The sequence below is a fragment of the Thermobia domestica genome, chromosome 4 (assembly GCF_964235325.1).
Source record: "Thermobia domestica chromosome 4, izTheDome1.hap1.1, whole genome shotgun sequence".
In the NCBI taxonomy this organism is placed as follows: domain Eukaryota; kingdom Metazoa; phylum Arthropoda; class Insecta; order Zygentoma; family Lepismatidae; genus Thermobia; species Thermobia domestica.
The window spans coordinates 210898662-210914946 of record NC_137457.1 but is presented as its reverse complement, the minus strand read 5'-3'; the positions used below and the strand labels follow the sequence as shown (position 1 = coordinate 210914946).

At 35.0% G+C, this 16285-nt stretch overlaps 1 protein-coding gene across 4 annotated transcripts in view; it reads left to right on the top strand.

Moving 5' to 3' along the window:
- Positions 1-231: 231 nt before the first annotated feature.
- exp (expansion) overlaps positions 232-16285 on the top strand; it is an 857631-nt gene continuing 841577 nt past the window's right edge. For 2 of the 4 annotated variants that reach the window (XR_014131199.1, XM_081755448.1), the window contains exon 1: positions 232-872. Coding sequence is in view for 2 of the 4 variants with exons in the window: in XM_081755448.1 (XP_081611574.1) it covers positions 559-872 (314 nt within the window). In the remaining 2 variants the exon portion in view is untranslated. The remainder of the gene's footprint in view (positions 873-16285) is intronic. The other 2 variants (XR_014131200.1, XM_081755447.1) reach the window with 2 other exon arrangements.

Below are 16285 nucleotides of genomic sequence, written 5' to 3'. Positions count from 1 at the left end.
CGCTTTTTGTTTCTTCTGAGTTGGAAAATAGTCGAGTTTACGCATGGATTTTTCGTTTTATTTTGTGTGTACCTGTCTTCTCCTGTCAGGGTAGCCACATCCATACACAATTGCCCTCATCTCCATGTGGACGGATTATTGTTGAACTAAAGTCACGACTGGTTGCATCACAAACCCTCTTCGTCACTCCCTCCAGTACTCTTCGTTTCCCGGTCTTCCTACCCGATCTGTTTCGTTCCTCGTACACTGATAGCCGCCAGCTGGACACGGCATAGATGACTGACTATACAACAAACAACCCTTTTGTTGCACGCTATAACAACATTTAAACCACTTAACTTTTCATCTTTCTCTCGTGGTAATTCCTCTAGTTTTAGGAATTTCCATTGTTAATTTAATAGCAAAATATATCTGAATATCTTATTTATCATATTGAAAGCGTACTGAAATTCTTATCTCCTGCCTATATACAGAAAGTCAATTATATAAGTGAACTAATTGTGTTTACATTTCAACCATAGCAAGGTGCAATTTTTAATTCGCACAGAAGGAACTAATATGAGAAAGAATTCTAATAAATCGTGTCAAACTAAGAAACGAGGTAGTTTATGGCTTACAACGTCTTTACGTGTTCCATTCTCGGACACATATTATTCGCAGCGTAAAAGATCTATTGACGCAAGAATGGACTCGGAACAGAAAAGAATTATTCGACACCAAAGAACTTTGAAGTGGTTAAAGGACTTAGAAATGGTAGCGGAGGAGCTTGGTGACAAAGAAGAGAAGCGACTTTATTTCCATCGAATGCTACGATATTTTTTGCAGCCTGGGAGTACCCATGATATGGTTTTTGCTGGCGAAGATGAGTGGAGGTAAGTTCACAGTTGTTTCTTAATTATTACTGAAGATAATCGAATTTCTAGAGTGATGTGTGCTTACGCTGGAATATACTTTGAAAATCTTAACTTCAGAAGTTAGTTTGAGTAAATACTTCTAACCAGAGCTAAAATTACAAACAAAAATTATAAACTAAAATTACAAACTAAAATTATAAAAAAAAAAAAAATTCAAATGTTTAATAGATATATGGATTAATTTAGTTAAAGTGATATAAACTACATTTTCCTAGTCTGACTCACATCACTTTTCTATAAATAAAATAGCTATTTTCTTCTTCACTAGAACCTTCACTGCCATCTGTTGTAATCTGCAATCTGTCTGGATCTCTCTTACTTCACTTCACGTTTTCTGATCTAGATTGACTTTTTGATTTCTGTGTCTAAATCTTTCTTTAAAGTGATTTACACCACTATAATTTTAACCCATTCAAATAAGTCACGTCTATAATTTTGCATCGCTTCCGTCAACAAAAATTAGATGCTCTTCTGATAATTGCAATATATGTATATTATTGTTATAGAAGCTGGGAAGGTTTCTTGATTTGATTTGATTTTGGGTTGTGTCCACTTCAGCAGCGAGATTGTACCAGACAGCTTGACTTACATGAGCTCCTGCCGGAAATCGAATCCAGGTTTCACACGCCAAAGACACGTACGTTAACCACTTAGCCACGAAAAAAGTGACTCAACTAATTGGTTAATATTATTAAAGAAAATCCGAAATATAAACGGGAAACAAAAATATAGGTATGAATGGGGAAAGAGGTTTTAGGAATAAGGAAAAATTATGTGAAATTTTGAAAATTGAAAGTGAAATGAAATTTTAATTTAGTGTCCCACGATTATGTCCTTTAGGCTAGAGGAAATGCTAATTTTGACAATGAATCACTGTAAAAGAATTGGCGAAATAAGTATATGGGAAGAAACGGAAGAAACTTGAAGAAACCTACTGACACAATGTTGTCCACCACAAATTCACATCGAACCATTGGCGCAAATCTGTCTTCAACATTGGGGGGGGGGGACGGGTAAGACCGCACCCATATATATATATATATATATATATATATATATATATATATATATATATATATATATATATATATATATATATATATATGTATGTATGTATATGTATATATATATATGTGTGTGTGTGTGTGTGTATGTGTGTGTGTGTGTGTGTGTAAGCGATGCTCAAAATATGTATGAAGTTGAAAAACAATGCTGTGAAGAATCAGGGGACAGAATTGTCTTCAATGGCGTATTTTGGAGGCTATCGGGCTCAAGCTCCCCCTGAAATAAATTTGTTAGTTTTTCGCATTCCACGTACAACAATAATCCTTCTAACCATTTCTAAGAATGTCATTGACTTTCCATTTTCTTATGCTATTTGTTCAGAAATAATACTGTATTTGGCAAATTTCATTCCATGTAAGAACTGCGTCCTTCTGTTCTTTCTTTCGTCCTTTCTACTTTTCTGTTTCTTTTTCTTGATGTTACTTTCTTTCATTTCGTCTATCGTACTTTATCGACCATTGTCAGTTCTGATTCAAGTCGACTGTCATCAGTAACACCAAAACTAAGAGGAGTTGATAAGCGAAACTGGTGTTCCACACCAACTTGCGCGGATATCAACATGACAGGACTTTAGTTTTATAACAAAATAAAAATTATATCGTTTAGTTATTTTTAAAAGAAGGAAATGTTTGAATTTTAAAAAAAATCAAAACGGGGGAATAATTAGCCCGGGAAATTTGGGAGAGCAAGAGGAGGCTTCCTTTTTCATGTATGAATAGAATAAAGGGTTAGATTCACTCCTAAATTTTTGTATCATATCACATAGGATTTGTCGGTCTGCAATTCTTGCCATTATAACTTCAATTTATGCATAAATAAAAATATATTTAATTCTCAAACTCAGGTGGGCAATTGCCCACTTTCTTCCTTGAGTTGGGCATAGCCCCTCGAAACAAAATCCTAAATACGCCATTGGTTGTCTTCAACATTGGGAGGTGGGCACATTTGAGGCTTATTCTAGAGAAGGGAAATGAAACTCATATTACGGTAGATGAATCTGATCAACTGTTGTAGAGTATCTTATATATTAGGCGATATAAATGAAGTAGTAGTACATATCAGTGTTACAAATCACTGCCGTGAACACATTCTGAAATCTGAATACATGCATATTTATAATTGGTATGTTTCTAATTAGGCATCCACAACGATCCACGTTAAAATTGTTTTATAATAATATAAATAATGACTTCCCCAAAACTATGAAGAAAGAATATCGATTATGTATGACGCAACAATGCTCTTTGAGCAAAATGATGATAATCTCAATCAAGGACGCCGATTTCTCTGTAACTTTGGGGGGGGGGGGGCATTCATAAAAAATGCATAAAACAATACATATAACAAGAGAAAATACATATTCATAAAAATACAGGGAATCCACGTAAGCTTTTGGGGCGGCCTCCGACTTCCCAGGATCGGCCCCCTTGATCTCAATAACATTAAAGGAATCGTTATAGAAATCTAACGCATGTCATATACTCTTTAGTTAATAGATGTAACCTTAAGATTCTGGAGAAAAATATTCCAGTAATTGAATTCTTTTCTTTGCTTACGAAGCATCCTCTCTCAAAAGAAAAATTGGGAGATGGGCACATTTGAGGCTTATTCTAGAGAAGGGAGATGAAACTCATATTACGGTAGATGAATCGGATCAACTGTTGTAGAGTATCTTATATATTAGGAGATATAGATGAAGTAGTAGTACATATCAGTGTTACAAATCACTGCCGTGAACACATTCTGAAATCTGAATACATGCATATTTATAATTGGTATGTTTCTAATTAGGCATCCACAACGATCCACGTTAAAATTGTTTTATAATAATATAAATAATGACTTCCCCAAAACTATCTGTAGAATATCTTATATATTAGGTGATATAGATGAAGTAGTAGTACATATCAGTGTTACAAATCACTGCCATGAGATCGGCCCCCTTGATCTCAATAACATTAAAGGAATCGTTATAGAAATCTAACGCATGTCATATACTCTTTAGTTAACAAATGTAACCTTAAGATTCTGGAGAAAAATATTCCAGTAATTGAATTATTTTCTTTGCTTACGAAGCATCCTCTCTCAAAAGAAAAATTGGGACACGTGGAAATACGTAACAACAAACCATGGTTCGAACGAGCAGAAAAGACAAAACAAGCAAAATTACGTTGGCTACAAAATCCGAATGAAATAACCACACAAAATTTCGTAGACATCAGGCGGGAAACTGCCAAAACTTTTAGAACAAAGAAACGCAATTTTTTGAAAGCTAAAATTTAGGAACTTGAAGATAATAATAAAAATAAAAACATTCTGGACATGTATAAAGGGATCAACGAATTTAAGAAAGGCTATCAACCTCGTGCTTATATTAAAGAAAGCTGATGGAACAGTTCTCAGTTAGCATTTTAAAAAGATGGAAAGATTTCTTTAACGATTTGCTTAACACGCAGCAAAAACTAATGTGCGTGGAGAAAGAGAGATACACACCACAGAAACGTATATTTCAGAACCCAACTGAATAGAAGTAGAAATCGCTATAAAGAAATTAAAGAAACACAAATCTCCGGGTGTAAACAAAATTCCGGCTGAGTTAATTTTAGGTGGAGGCGAAAAATTGTGGAATAAGATACACAAACTCATTCTCCTTATCAACAACAAGGAAGAATTGCCACAAGAGTGGAAAGAACCAATCATTGTTCCAATTCACAAGAAAGGCGACAAAACTGACTTATCGAGGCATCTCTCTTCTGTCAACATCCTATACAATCCTTTCAAACATTCTATTAGCAACATTGACCCCATACGCAGATGAAATGATTGGAGATTATCAGTGTGGATTTAGACGAAATCGATCAACTATCGACCAAATATTTACCATTCGCCAAATACTCGAAAAGAAGTGGGAATACAATAACCCGGTACATCAACTATTTATTGATTTTAGAAAGGCTTACGACTCGGTTAGGAGAGAAACATTGTACAACGTTCTTACAGAATTTGGAATACCGAAAAAGCTAATTAGATCTATTAAAGCATGTTTAAATGAATCCCAAAGTACAGTCCGGGTAGGAAAATTGTTGTCCACGAGCTTTCCCGTCGAGAATGGCCTGAAACAAGATGCGTTGTCGCCATTATTATTTAATTTTGTGCTGGAATACGCTAAAAGGAAAATCAAAGATAGCAACCAGGGCCTAGAATTGAACGGTATTCTCCAGGTTATGGCATATGCTGATGTAAATTTAATAGGGGATGACAGGAGAATAATAGAAAGAAATGCACAGTTCTTATTAAACGCTTGCAGGGGCATGGGTTTAGAAGCAAATGCAGAGAAAACTAAATACATGGAAGTGCGTCGGGACCGTAATACGATAAATTATGGATGCGTTAAAATATTAAATAATTCTTTTGATAAAGTGGATACTTTCAAATATCTAGGATCAATATTAACAGACGAAAATCATATTCACGAAGAAATTAAATGTCGATTAAAAGCAGGGAATTCGTGTTACTATTCGGTTCAAATCTCATGTCGTCGCAAATTCTGTCGAGGAATTTGAAGCCTAAAATATATAAAACGATAATCATACCTGTTGTTCTGTATGGTTGTGAAACATGGTCGCTTACTCTAAAGGAAGAACATAGACTGAAAGTATTTGAGAACAAGATCGCGAGACGAATATTCGGACCCAAGAGGAACGGGAATGGAGAATGGCGGAACTTTATAAGGAGGAACTACATAATTTATACGGTTTACCAAACATTGTTAGGGTCATCAAATCTAGGAGGCTTAGGTGGGCAGGTTATGTAGCCAGGATGGAAGAAAGTAGGATCGCTTTCAAAGTGTTAGCGGTAAGACCAATCGGAAAACGACCATTAGGAAGACATAGGCGCAGATGGGAAGACAATATTAAGATGGATCTCGAAAAAATAGGAATACAAAGTAAAAACTGGATCCAGTTGGCTAAGGACAGAAGTCAGTGAAGAGCTTTTGTGAACGCGGCATTGAACCTCCGGGTTCCATAGGCTATAGAGTTAGCTTACGAAGCATGAGTAGATGCCTAGGCTGATACTACAAATAAATTAAATTCCCATTTACTGAAAAGATGGGTTCTACTTACATTGGATAGTCTATATATTCTTCGTGTGCTAGGGCCTAGGGGAGAAAAGGAGAGAAGATTTCATATCAGGTTACGTCACGCACAGTCGCACGCCTTAATTTTTATTAAAAATGAAAAAGCCAAGAGAAACAAATTTCATCTCACTTTCCTTAGTGGCAATCGGACACAAATCATCACACTTTTCTGCAAAAGCACTTTTCAAATCGGATTATTGGGAGAGCCTCCAGTTCCAATGTTGGGGGGGACATGTATCCCCATTTCCCTGGAATTTGTGCCCGTACCTACAGCTGAGACAACTTTTCAGCATGTGGAGACTGGAGAGAGGTATATCCTCCTCTGGCATCACAGGCGTGCGAACGTGGGTGCCATGGGTGCCTTGGCACCTCCATTAGACAAACTTTTTTTTATGTAGAATTATTACAAACTGAGAAGAGATTACGTGTTAATTATTTCCCGTCTGCATGTGTGCCGTGCGTCGCCGACGCAGCGTCGTATGCAATGATGGTATATTTTCTTAGGGGAAAGGGGGGAGGACGACATTCCATATGGTGGTACTTTAGATCTTGCACCCACATTTCCAATGTCCTGCGCACGCTAGTGTCTGGCATTTATTGCAATTTGTGTGCAAGAAGTGGAAGTGAAATTAATACATATTGATGAGACTAGCAAACGCACTACAGCACGAAGTTCAGTTTGAAATACAACAGAATACGATTCTTTTTTAAAAATGGAAAAGCCAAGAGAAATCAATTTCATCTTACATTCCTTTGTGGCAGTCGGACACAAATCATCAAGCTATCCCAAAAAAGCACTTTTTAAGTCAGATTATTGGGGGAACTGTCCCCCCCAGGTCCAACATTGGGGGGAACATGTCCCCCTCGTCCCCCCTGGGATTTGCGCCAGTGCATCGAACCAGGCCAGTAGCGAGAGTACTAAGACAGTGACGCCGAGGAACTTTTTGGGGAAAAGCTAAAGTGGGTTACGTTAAATGTTTGACTGCTTAATTTTTGATCATATATTTATCTAAAGAAATAACTGACAGTTTCAAGGGAGCTGAAAGTGGTCACAGGCTGAGGAGGGCTGAGCTTGTCTGACCACCCCTAGCTAAGGACCTGGATCGAACTAGGTTAATAAAGAATTGTAAAGAAAACTTATCAAATTCACCGTGTGGCATAGCGATGAAACATGTATAGAAACAGTGCCGTGCTGTGGAAAATCAGCGCCCGGGGCAAGAGTATACGACGGCGCCTCCGTACATATGAGTGAGGTCGACAGACCAGCCGTGAAGCGCCAACATGGTTGTCACGAAGCGTAAAAAAATTTTCAAAGATAAACCCTGCTTTTCCTTGATTTTGAGCACTTTTTATTTACTTTTTCCCTTCCGTTTTATGTATGTGCACATGCATTTTCCTAACATGATCTAAAATATTCCAAGTAATTTTTCTTCTATCTTTTTCTTTCTTTCTTTTCTTTCCTTTTTCCTCCCGAATTTTGCGCCCATTTACTTCTGCTCTTGGGTCCGTCGCGCCGGTTGCCTCCTCCCACGGAACGGCACTGTATGGAAACGCTTTAAATGTGGGTATAGAGAAATAAGAAGGGTCGAATAACAGAACAATGAGGAAATGTTAACATAAATTTGAAAGAGAACGACAACACTGGAGTTAGTAAAAGAAGTAAATGGTAACCACTACCCATCACATACAATATTGTTGACAAAATTAAGAAATATTGTCAATATTATTGAAAGTAGCACCACAATATTGACGGATTAACATGTAATATTGAAAAATCTAGAAATCGTGAAATCCAGCCATTAATATTGTGATTTGGTAGAGAATATTGAAGTAAGTATTGGTATGTCAATATTATTGCTAATACCGCTGGATAATAGTGAAGCTTCTTTTCATCTTTTTTTCTTTTTCATGGACACTGGTGCCAGTAAAAACGTTTTTAATGAGTAAGTTGGTGAAATTAACAGTTGTTGCGATTAGAGTTTATAGAGTTGTACGAAACACTGCCACAACCAGTGTCTGAGTTCAACATTTATCTTGTAGGGGATGAGTTTCACTCACCCATATTAGCATCTAGCCGTCTATCTTTCGATATATAAAATATTTTCTAACGTCACGTATTTCTGTACGTATTATTATTCTCTTCGTATTACAAATACTGCATGCAAATACTCCTAGGTGAAACTAGTTCACCACCCTGATGAACGTGACATTGATGTGGCATACAAGGATGCTTTTCTCCAAAATTTCCAGAACTAAACATTAGTGACTTATCGACCCTTTTAGCTTCCTCCTAGAGAAAAGGATGTCTTTATCGTATGAAAAGAAAAATATTTCAAGGAACAGAGCTGTGCCTTCTACGTAACAATTACAAGTGACTCCGCATAGCGTAATCGCTAACACTCTCGCCTGTGGTACCAGGGGACTCAGTAGGGACACTTGGTCGGTAAGGTATAAAAGCCTTTACAGGCCAGCCATCCTGAGTAAGGCTTTCCCTGGATTTTCCCCATTCATACTAGGCAAATGCCGGGATGGTACCTACCATAAGGGTCCCAGGATGTTTCCTTCCTTCTCCGCTTCACTGGGTAGAGTGATTGCCGAGGGACGTCACCCCTCATATGTGATGTGCCAAAATGAACATAGATGCCAAAAGCTTGGAAATATAATTCCTAATTCCCTAATTCTAACAACTACAAACAAATTGAGAAGAGGTTAACTATTTTAACACTAATGCTTAGAAGTTCTTTCTTTCTTTCTTTTTCTTTTTTCTTTTTTTTTTTTTATCGCTACATGTAAGAGATGTTTCATAGTCATTCGAGAAACTACTAGAGAGGGAAAAAAAATATCATTGTCGAAGATTAAAATTTTCTTTGCCTGGAGGGAATCAATTTTTGTCAGTTGAAAATCTCTCGCATCCCCCTCGTCAATTTGCACACTGGCCATAATTATGGGCTAGACTACAAACACTGACAACTATTAAGATAAATAATTCTCATGTGGTCATTTTTTCTTCTTTGCATTTCCGAACTATAATTTAATTATTATTTGTTACTGGGTTTTTGTGTATTTTATGGTACTAAAAATGAAAACATAGTTACTGTGTTTACGCTTTATCAACAATTTTGGTCCATTTTGGTACTGAGTACTGCCCACATTGAGGAGAGAACATTGACGATATTTGCAGTTTGGGGTCAATGTTAAAACAAAACAAAAAAAAAAGTGGCCAGTGGTGCTGGATTGTCAGTAGTACTGAGGAAATATTGTCATGATATTGTAACTTTATGTACAGGTTACTCTTCAGAGAAACGATATTTGAGAAGACCAGAACAATGTTTGAGATTTTTGTTGTACGGATGTAGAAGAAAATATGGAAAATATAAAAGAGGGAAGAGAAGAATAAAAATTGTTCCATTATTAATGGACGAAATTAAAGAAATAATTGTTACATAAAACGAAGAAATTAGCTTAAAATCGTAATGCATTGAAATTTTTTGATTGCGGTAAAAGATCTGCTAGTGATAAGAGAATATTTACCGGTATATGATAATCCTCTCAGCACACATAGCAGGCCTATGCACTACTTTATTAAAGCAAGAAAACAAATTGAATGTATTTCCATTGTTTCAATGAATCATTGGAAACGGAATTCAAAATCATAAATTTATTCTTAAACAATCCGAGATTACAAAAGAAAACTTCATTCTTTATCAAACTCGTACCAAGCATTATGTTGTAATAAATTCCAACTACAACCGTTTTAAAGCATCAAGCACAAGCATATTAAAATTACATATTCAAATATTAACAAAACTACTGCCTTTTTTAATGCTGAATTCCTTGCTTCAATGCATTTCTTTGAATTTAACAACGATGGTTTTTTCTCAGTGCTGATTTTAATATTACGGTGCATAATTTCATTTTGATGACGACATTGTTCTTGTCTTTGTGTTTTTTATATTGAAAATAAAATAAAATGTTAAATTATTCGCACGACAATTGGGAAGAGTCTTAAACTATATTCGTTTGTTTGCTTTATAAGATTGCAAGACCCAACGAACGATATGTTTGGAATTAAGTAATCGTTTTAAAGAGGGTAAAAGTAATATTTTATGATAAAAAATGGTGATAGCTGCTCGGGAGGAAAAGTGGTTTGCATAAAGATTCGAATGCACTGCTCTTTTGGTACTATATAATTCTGTTCCGTTCCAGTCGTGCTTAGAGGTTGTCGCTGGAAAGTGTTCCACTGCATCAGGGGCGTAGAATAACACTGGTTCAATATTACGTAGACGTAGTGTTTTGTAGTATTGAAACCACAAGTTGTAGACCGCTCCCAACAAAAGAAACTGGGTACTCACCTTATATATATGAATGTTTTTATGATTGTATGTTCCAGCATAAGTCAGGAAAGCCTGGAACAAATTCAACCTAACTGGGTACTCATATTACAATCTGAAAACAAAACTGTGGAAGTATGATTCTAGCATCGCTAGAGGGAGTGACAGAGAATTACATATCAAAATGATCAAAGACGACATATATTACCGTCAAATTGATAGTTTTCGGGGTCGCTGAGATGAATAATGAATCCCGATACCGCTTAAGCCAAGTTCAGTCTCTATTAGCACGTCTAGAACGGGTATGTCAGAGGTGTCTTCCTGTTCTGCCTAATGACCCTCCAACACTTTGTAACACATTATTTATCTAATCTTATCTTTAGGCAGAACAGGAATTCCTGTTCTGCTTAATTCCTGTTCTGTCTCATTCTCGCGAAAGGGATATTTAAATTTGAGGGAAATTTATTAGTACCCATTTTCCCATGATTTTCAAATTCCATTCCAGAAACCTTTAAATAAAATTCTTTGAAATGGGAATATATATATATACTGTAATTCATTACGAAAAAACAAATCATATAGTTATATTAAAAAAAATGTACTTCCCATAAGCTCTATCTTTAACATAAACCTCCCGTGAAAGATCACCCTCAAAACCAGTGGCGGCGGTTGGATGTTAAAAGTGGGGGGTCAAGACATGATCTGAATATTTGATATCAATGTTAGTTTTCCTGGTTGCTTGTAACACTTTTTTTTTGACGAAAAGTTGTATAACTATTAGGATACTGTCTTTTTCAGTAATACCGTATATCTTGTTTCATATTTTATTAAGTAAATTGACAAGAGCAACGCACGTAGATACTAGCCCTTTGTACTCTTAAACAACGAAGGTGTAAGAAGAGATTTGATTCTTTGCTCATGAATATCTGTCTGGAAAATTGTGATCAGATTAGGGGCCTATTTAATAACAAATTTGCAAAACAAATAAACAGAAAGGATAATATTAATCAAATAATCATAGTAATAAATAATGAGGCTTGTTTTGCGAAAGTTATATTGAAACTGGAAATTAATGAACAACTTATATTTTTAATTCCACGAATGCTATTATATCTGTTATTACTCTTAGAATGACAGTGAATACTATAAGCATATGCTACGACATTTAAAGAAATACTTTTCCAGCTTCCCGAAACATGTTCGCTGCCATTAAGAACAGTTTTCACTTTCTTGTAATATATCAAGACTCAGCAATACTTAGAGTCACTGCACATTTCAGTTATACAAAATAATCCTAAAACCTAAAATTATGCTGAATTCACTAAATTTAATTGTATATACAAAACTGTATAAGTACACCCCTAAACTCGTATATTACACCGCAAAATTAATATTCCTTACTGAGCTCCTTCGTGGCTAAGCGGTTAGCGTATGCGCCTTAGACGTGGGAGACCCGGGCTCGATTCCCGGGGGAGCTCACGTGGTTCGGATTCCACGTTGATCATTAAGTCCACGTCTCATATCACTTCGCTGCTGAACAGGATGTTAAACTGAAAAAATCAAATCAAAATATTATTAGAAAGAAGAAATACATTTTAGGAACTGGCTATTTTTGTACAGTTAAAGAATAACTTGTGAAGGACTTCTTTTCTTGCGAAATGTTATCTCAATTAGTTCCAGAGCGGCTGACTAGCATATCGATCAATTGCAAGAAGAAATGAAAGTACGCTCGAATTGTGGCGCTCCAATAGGTTAATTTTTGGGCCATTTTTAGTGGCAGTTCACACGCAATTCCTGTAGCTTTCCACGGGAAGACAACCAATACGTACTCATAGAACGACAAATATTTTATGGCACCATTTTATTCTATGAACCAATAATACCTACAAAACTTTGTATTTCCAAATGAATCTATAGACATTAATGGGTAATTTTAAAAAAGTGGGGGCAACTGCCCCCTTTGCCCCCCCCCCGAATCGCCGCCCATGCTTAAAACTATTCACTGTAACATAAGTTTTGCAGTAAAAACAATCCTAATGAGTCGTACATTATGGTGCAATACCTATAGTGTGCTATGAGTGTAAGATCAAAAATCTACATTTTGCTTTCTTTCAAATCCTATGGCACTATATTATTGTATACCAACTCATTCGGTAAGATTTTTTCTCGTTGTTTATTTAGCTCATTTTATTCATTTTATGATCATTAAGTAGAAAACTATAGCATAATAAAGCCTTTTCTTATATATGACTTTACCAACAAGAAGGTAAATTGTATTTGAAATTGAAACTAAATCTGTATGTACTTTATTAGTGGAAAACCATTTTAGAAGTAATGCTCTATCATATTTATAAAACAACTCCGTTTAAAAAATACAGTATAAATAATTAAATTTACGTAGTTTTGGGCAGCTAGTAAGGAAAATTGAATCTAAGGCCTTCTAATTCATATTGTAAAAGGAATTAAAAATATATATATTTCAAGCATCAGATTAGTAACATTTCATGACAATATTTAATTTTAATTTTAAATATTTTATTTTTTTATGATTTTATTTTTACCCAATGAATACCTTGCGTTACTTTATTTTTTCCCATTGAAAAACTTAGAAAGACTGGATATTTCGGTGTAAAAGTTGGAAACTTTACACCGAACCAGCCTGACACCCAAACATCCTACACCGAAACAGCCGTATTCCACTCCAAATTATAGAGTACGATTGAGATGACTACGTGATGGATGACATATTTTCTTCAGAATCTATTTCAGTATTAGAGGCCTATGTTCAATGTATATTTTGATAATCTGTTTCCTTTTTCATTTGCTATTTTTTCTTTTTGCCATTTTCCTTCGTGTACTGCAGACGCGCCTTTCTTAGTGTACGGCTAAGCGTAATTTGCAGTCATGGAGAAATTTCCTGCTAAAGTGCGTCAGATGTGGCTATTTATGGCTATGTCCGAAAGTTCTTTAGATAGACGTGTTATTTGCAACCATGGGGAATTGTTAGGTTTGATTCTATTTATTCTGAGTTACACAAGTTGAATGTACTTTTTTAAATAATTATGGTATTTGAAGAAATGCGTTTATCTCGACTACTGATGAGCAAATGCAAGACCAAGACCAAGACCGGGGTGGTCTTGGTCTTGGTCTTGGTCTTGCATGCAAGAGTCTTGCAAGTCTTGCATTTAAGAAATCTCAAGCTTTTCATAGGTAAATTTTACTATGGATATAAGGGATAATAAACTCTACAATGCGCCAATAGCATTGTAGAAATACAATGCATGTTTCTAAATGTAATATAGTATAACTTTGTGTAAGTATCATTATAGTGTACAACATAGGTGATGACCTTTCCTTTTTCAATGGGTGCCCACGTTTCACTACTTGTAAGATATTCCTAAATCACAACGTTTCGTAATCTGTTTATATTTTTTTTTAACAGATCCAACACTCCACTGGTTCCCAAACTGGGGAGGCTACCCCTGAGACGCATGAAAGGAAATCAAGACGGCACAGATTATTGAAATACCACGAATTGCAAAATTATTTTTACACTCTAAAGGCGTCAGATTTTTCTTTTCAACCACGATTAGCTAATCCTTGTATTAATCAAACTTCCAATTAAATATTGAGATTTTGTTTTACTGATTCCAATATGTACTCTATAGGGCAGAAACATTCACATTACGCAAAAGCGATGAAAAAATTGCAGAATTTCGATACATGGGCATGGAAAAAAAAGGAAATAATTAGCTGTGTTGAACGGACAACGAATGAGAAGGTGTTAAAAAAAATTAGCAGTAGCAAAAAAAAGAATAATTTTAGATATTGTTAAGAGGAGGAAGAGGAACTGGTTAGGATATTGGCTGAGAAGGAACTGTATTATGAGGAACGTGCTGGAGGGTATTGTGGAAGGAAAGAGAGGGAGAGAGCGAAGGAGACTAGTTGAAGAAAGGTGTTAAAACAGAAAATTGCTACGTCAAGACGAAGACACTAACTGAAGACCACCGAACGTCGAAGTTTCTCAGTTGCAGCAAGTAACCTGCCAAGAATGGCAGAATAGTTATTATGAAGATGATGATATATTTAGCAACATTGACTAAAAAAGAGAGAGAGAAAATTAAAATAATAATGATTATAATAAAACCTCTTAATATTTTAGAATAATTTGAGTGAAAACTGAAAACGACTCAATTTTCTATGTCTTTTGTGTAAACTCAATCTATATAAATACTTTTGACCTGTATTGGAAATACAAAATAACGGCATCAAACTCCAAGTTATTTGAAGTCTCACTTGTGAATATGGATTACTAGCATTAAGTACCCACTTCGTTGGGTTAAACTTAATAATAATAATAATAATAATAATAATAATATATTTCGTTATTCAGTAACTTTTTACTATTAGTAAAGCGATCTCTGATATCGATCATTTTCGATTATTTTTATATTTCTCTCCCCTCCTCCTCCCCAAGTTGCGCGGCTGAATTTGAATTTAAACGGCATCAGAAGTGTTACTGTTCACCTTAGTGACACCGAAAACTATGGATTCGACATAATATTTGGTCATTTTTGATCATTATTATGTATCTCCCTCTCCCCCAAGTTACGGGGCTGAATTTGGTTGTAAACGGTATCGAAAGTGTCAGTATTTAACTCAGCGAACTGGAAAACTATGGACTCGGCAATAATATTTGTTATATAAAATAATATATAAATATGTATATACATATAAATATAAATATGAATATAAATATAAATATAAATATACATATAAATATAAATATAAATATAAATATAAATATAAATATAAATATGAATATATAAATATAAATATATAAATATAAATATAAATATAAATATGTATATACATATTTAAAAAAATAGGTCAACTTAGACTTTCCAAAATTTATTCTGACTTCAGTTTTCAAGATAAAAGATTGAAATTTTGTACACATATTATGTACATAACAGCGTATGTTTTAAAAAATTCAGATCTCTACGTGAATCCAGGCCCGGGCCAGAGGGGCACAAAAATTTCGAACAATTTTTTTTTTCAAAAAATCTCCTCGTTTTCCCATTTCCGGTGTATAATACGAACTAGTAAGTAGTACCGTTGGAAAGTATGATCTATCCTAAAGAAAACGAGGTATGAATCATGGTCCTATAATAAATGGTAAGGAAGCATTAGCTGTTTGAGTATAAGTATAAAATTTACCTCAAAAAGTGGAAATCCTAAAAAGGTTAAAATGGTAATCCATTCATTGTGACCGTTTACTACGATACTTCGGTAAATCACACACAGCCTGCATGAGGGGACAGAAATATTACCACCCACCCACACACACACACACACACACACACACACACATATATATATATATATATATATATATATATATATATATATATATATATATATATATATATATATATATAAAGTAATATAATTATTCGTAGAGGGAATCAAGTGGAGTATTTCATATTCCCCTCTGTGAATTGTAGAAATAATCCACACCTAGTATGCGAATTGCTGAAGCTTAAAGGGAAACCTTGTGTTATTGGATGATCCCCATAAGTACTCCATTCTTAATGCTCAGTGTTATGTGCAATTTGGGGGAAATGTAAAATATTTCATCTGTAAATGTAACTTACTTTTTTAATCTAAAACTGATTTATTTTTCCATGTAATACTAGGAGTACTTGTCCGAAAATATTTCATACTCTCTCGTCCTGGAAGTGATGGAAACCATTCTGAAAGAGGTAGTGATTGATTGTAGGGGAATGGTTGGCATTTTCAACATTTAATTCTTTTTCTGGTTTTTCTTTCTGACG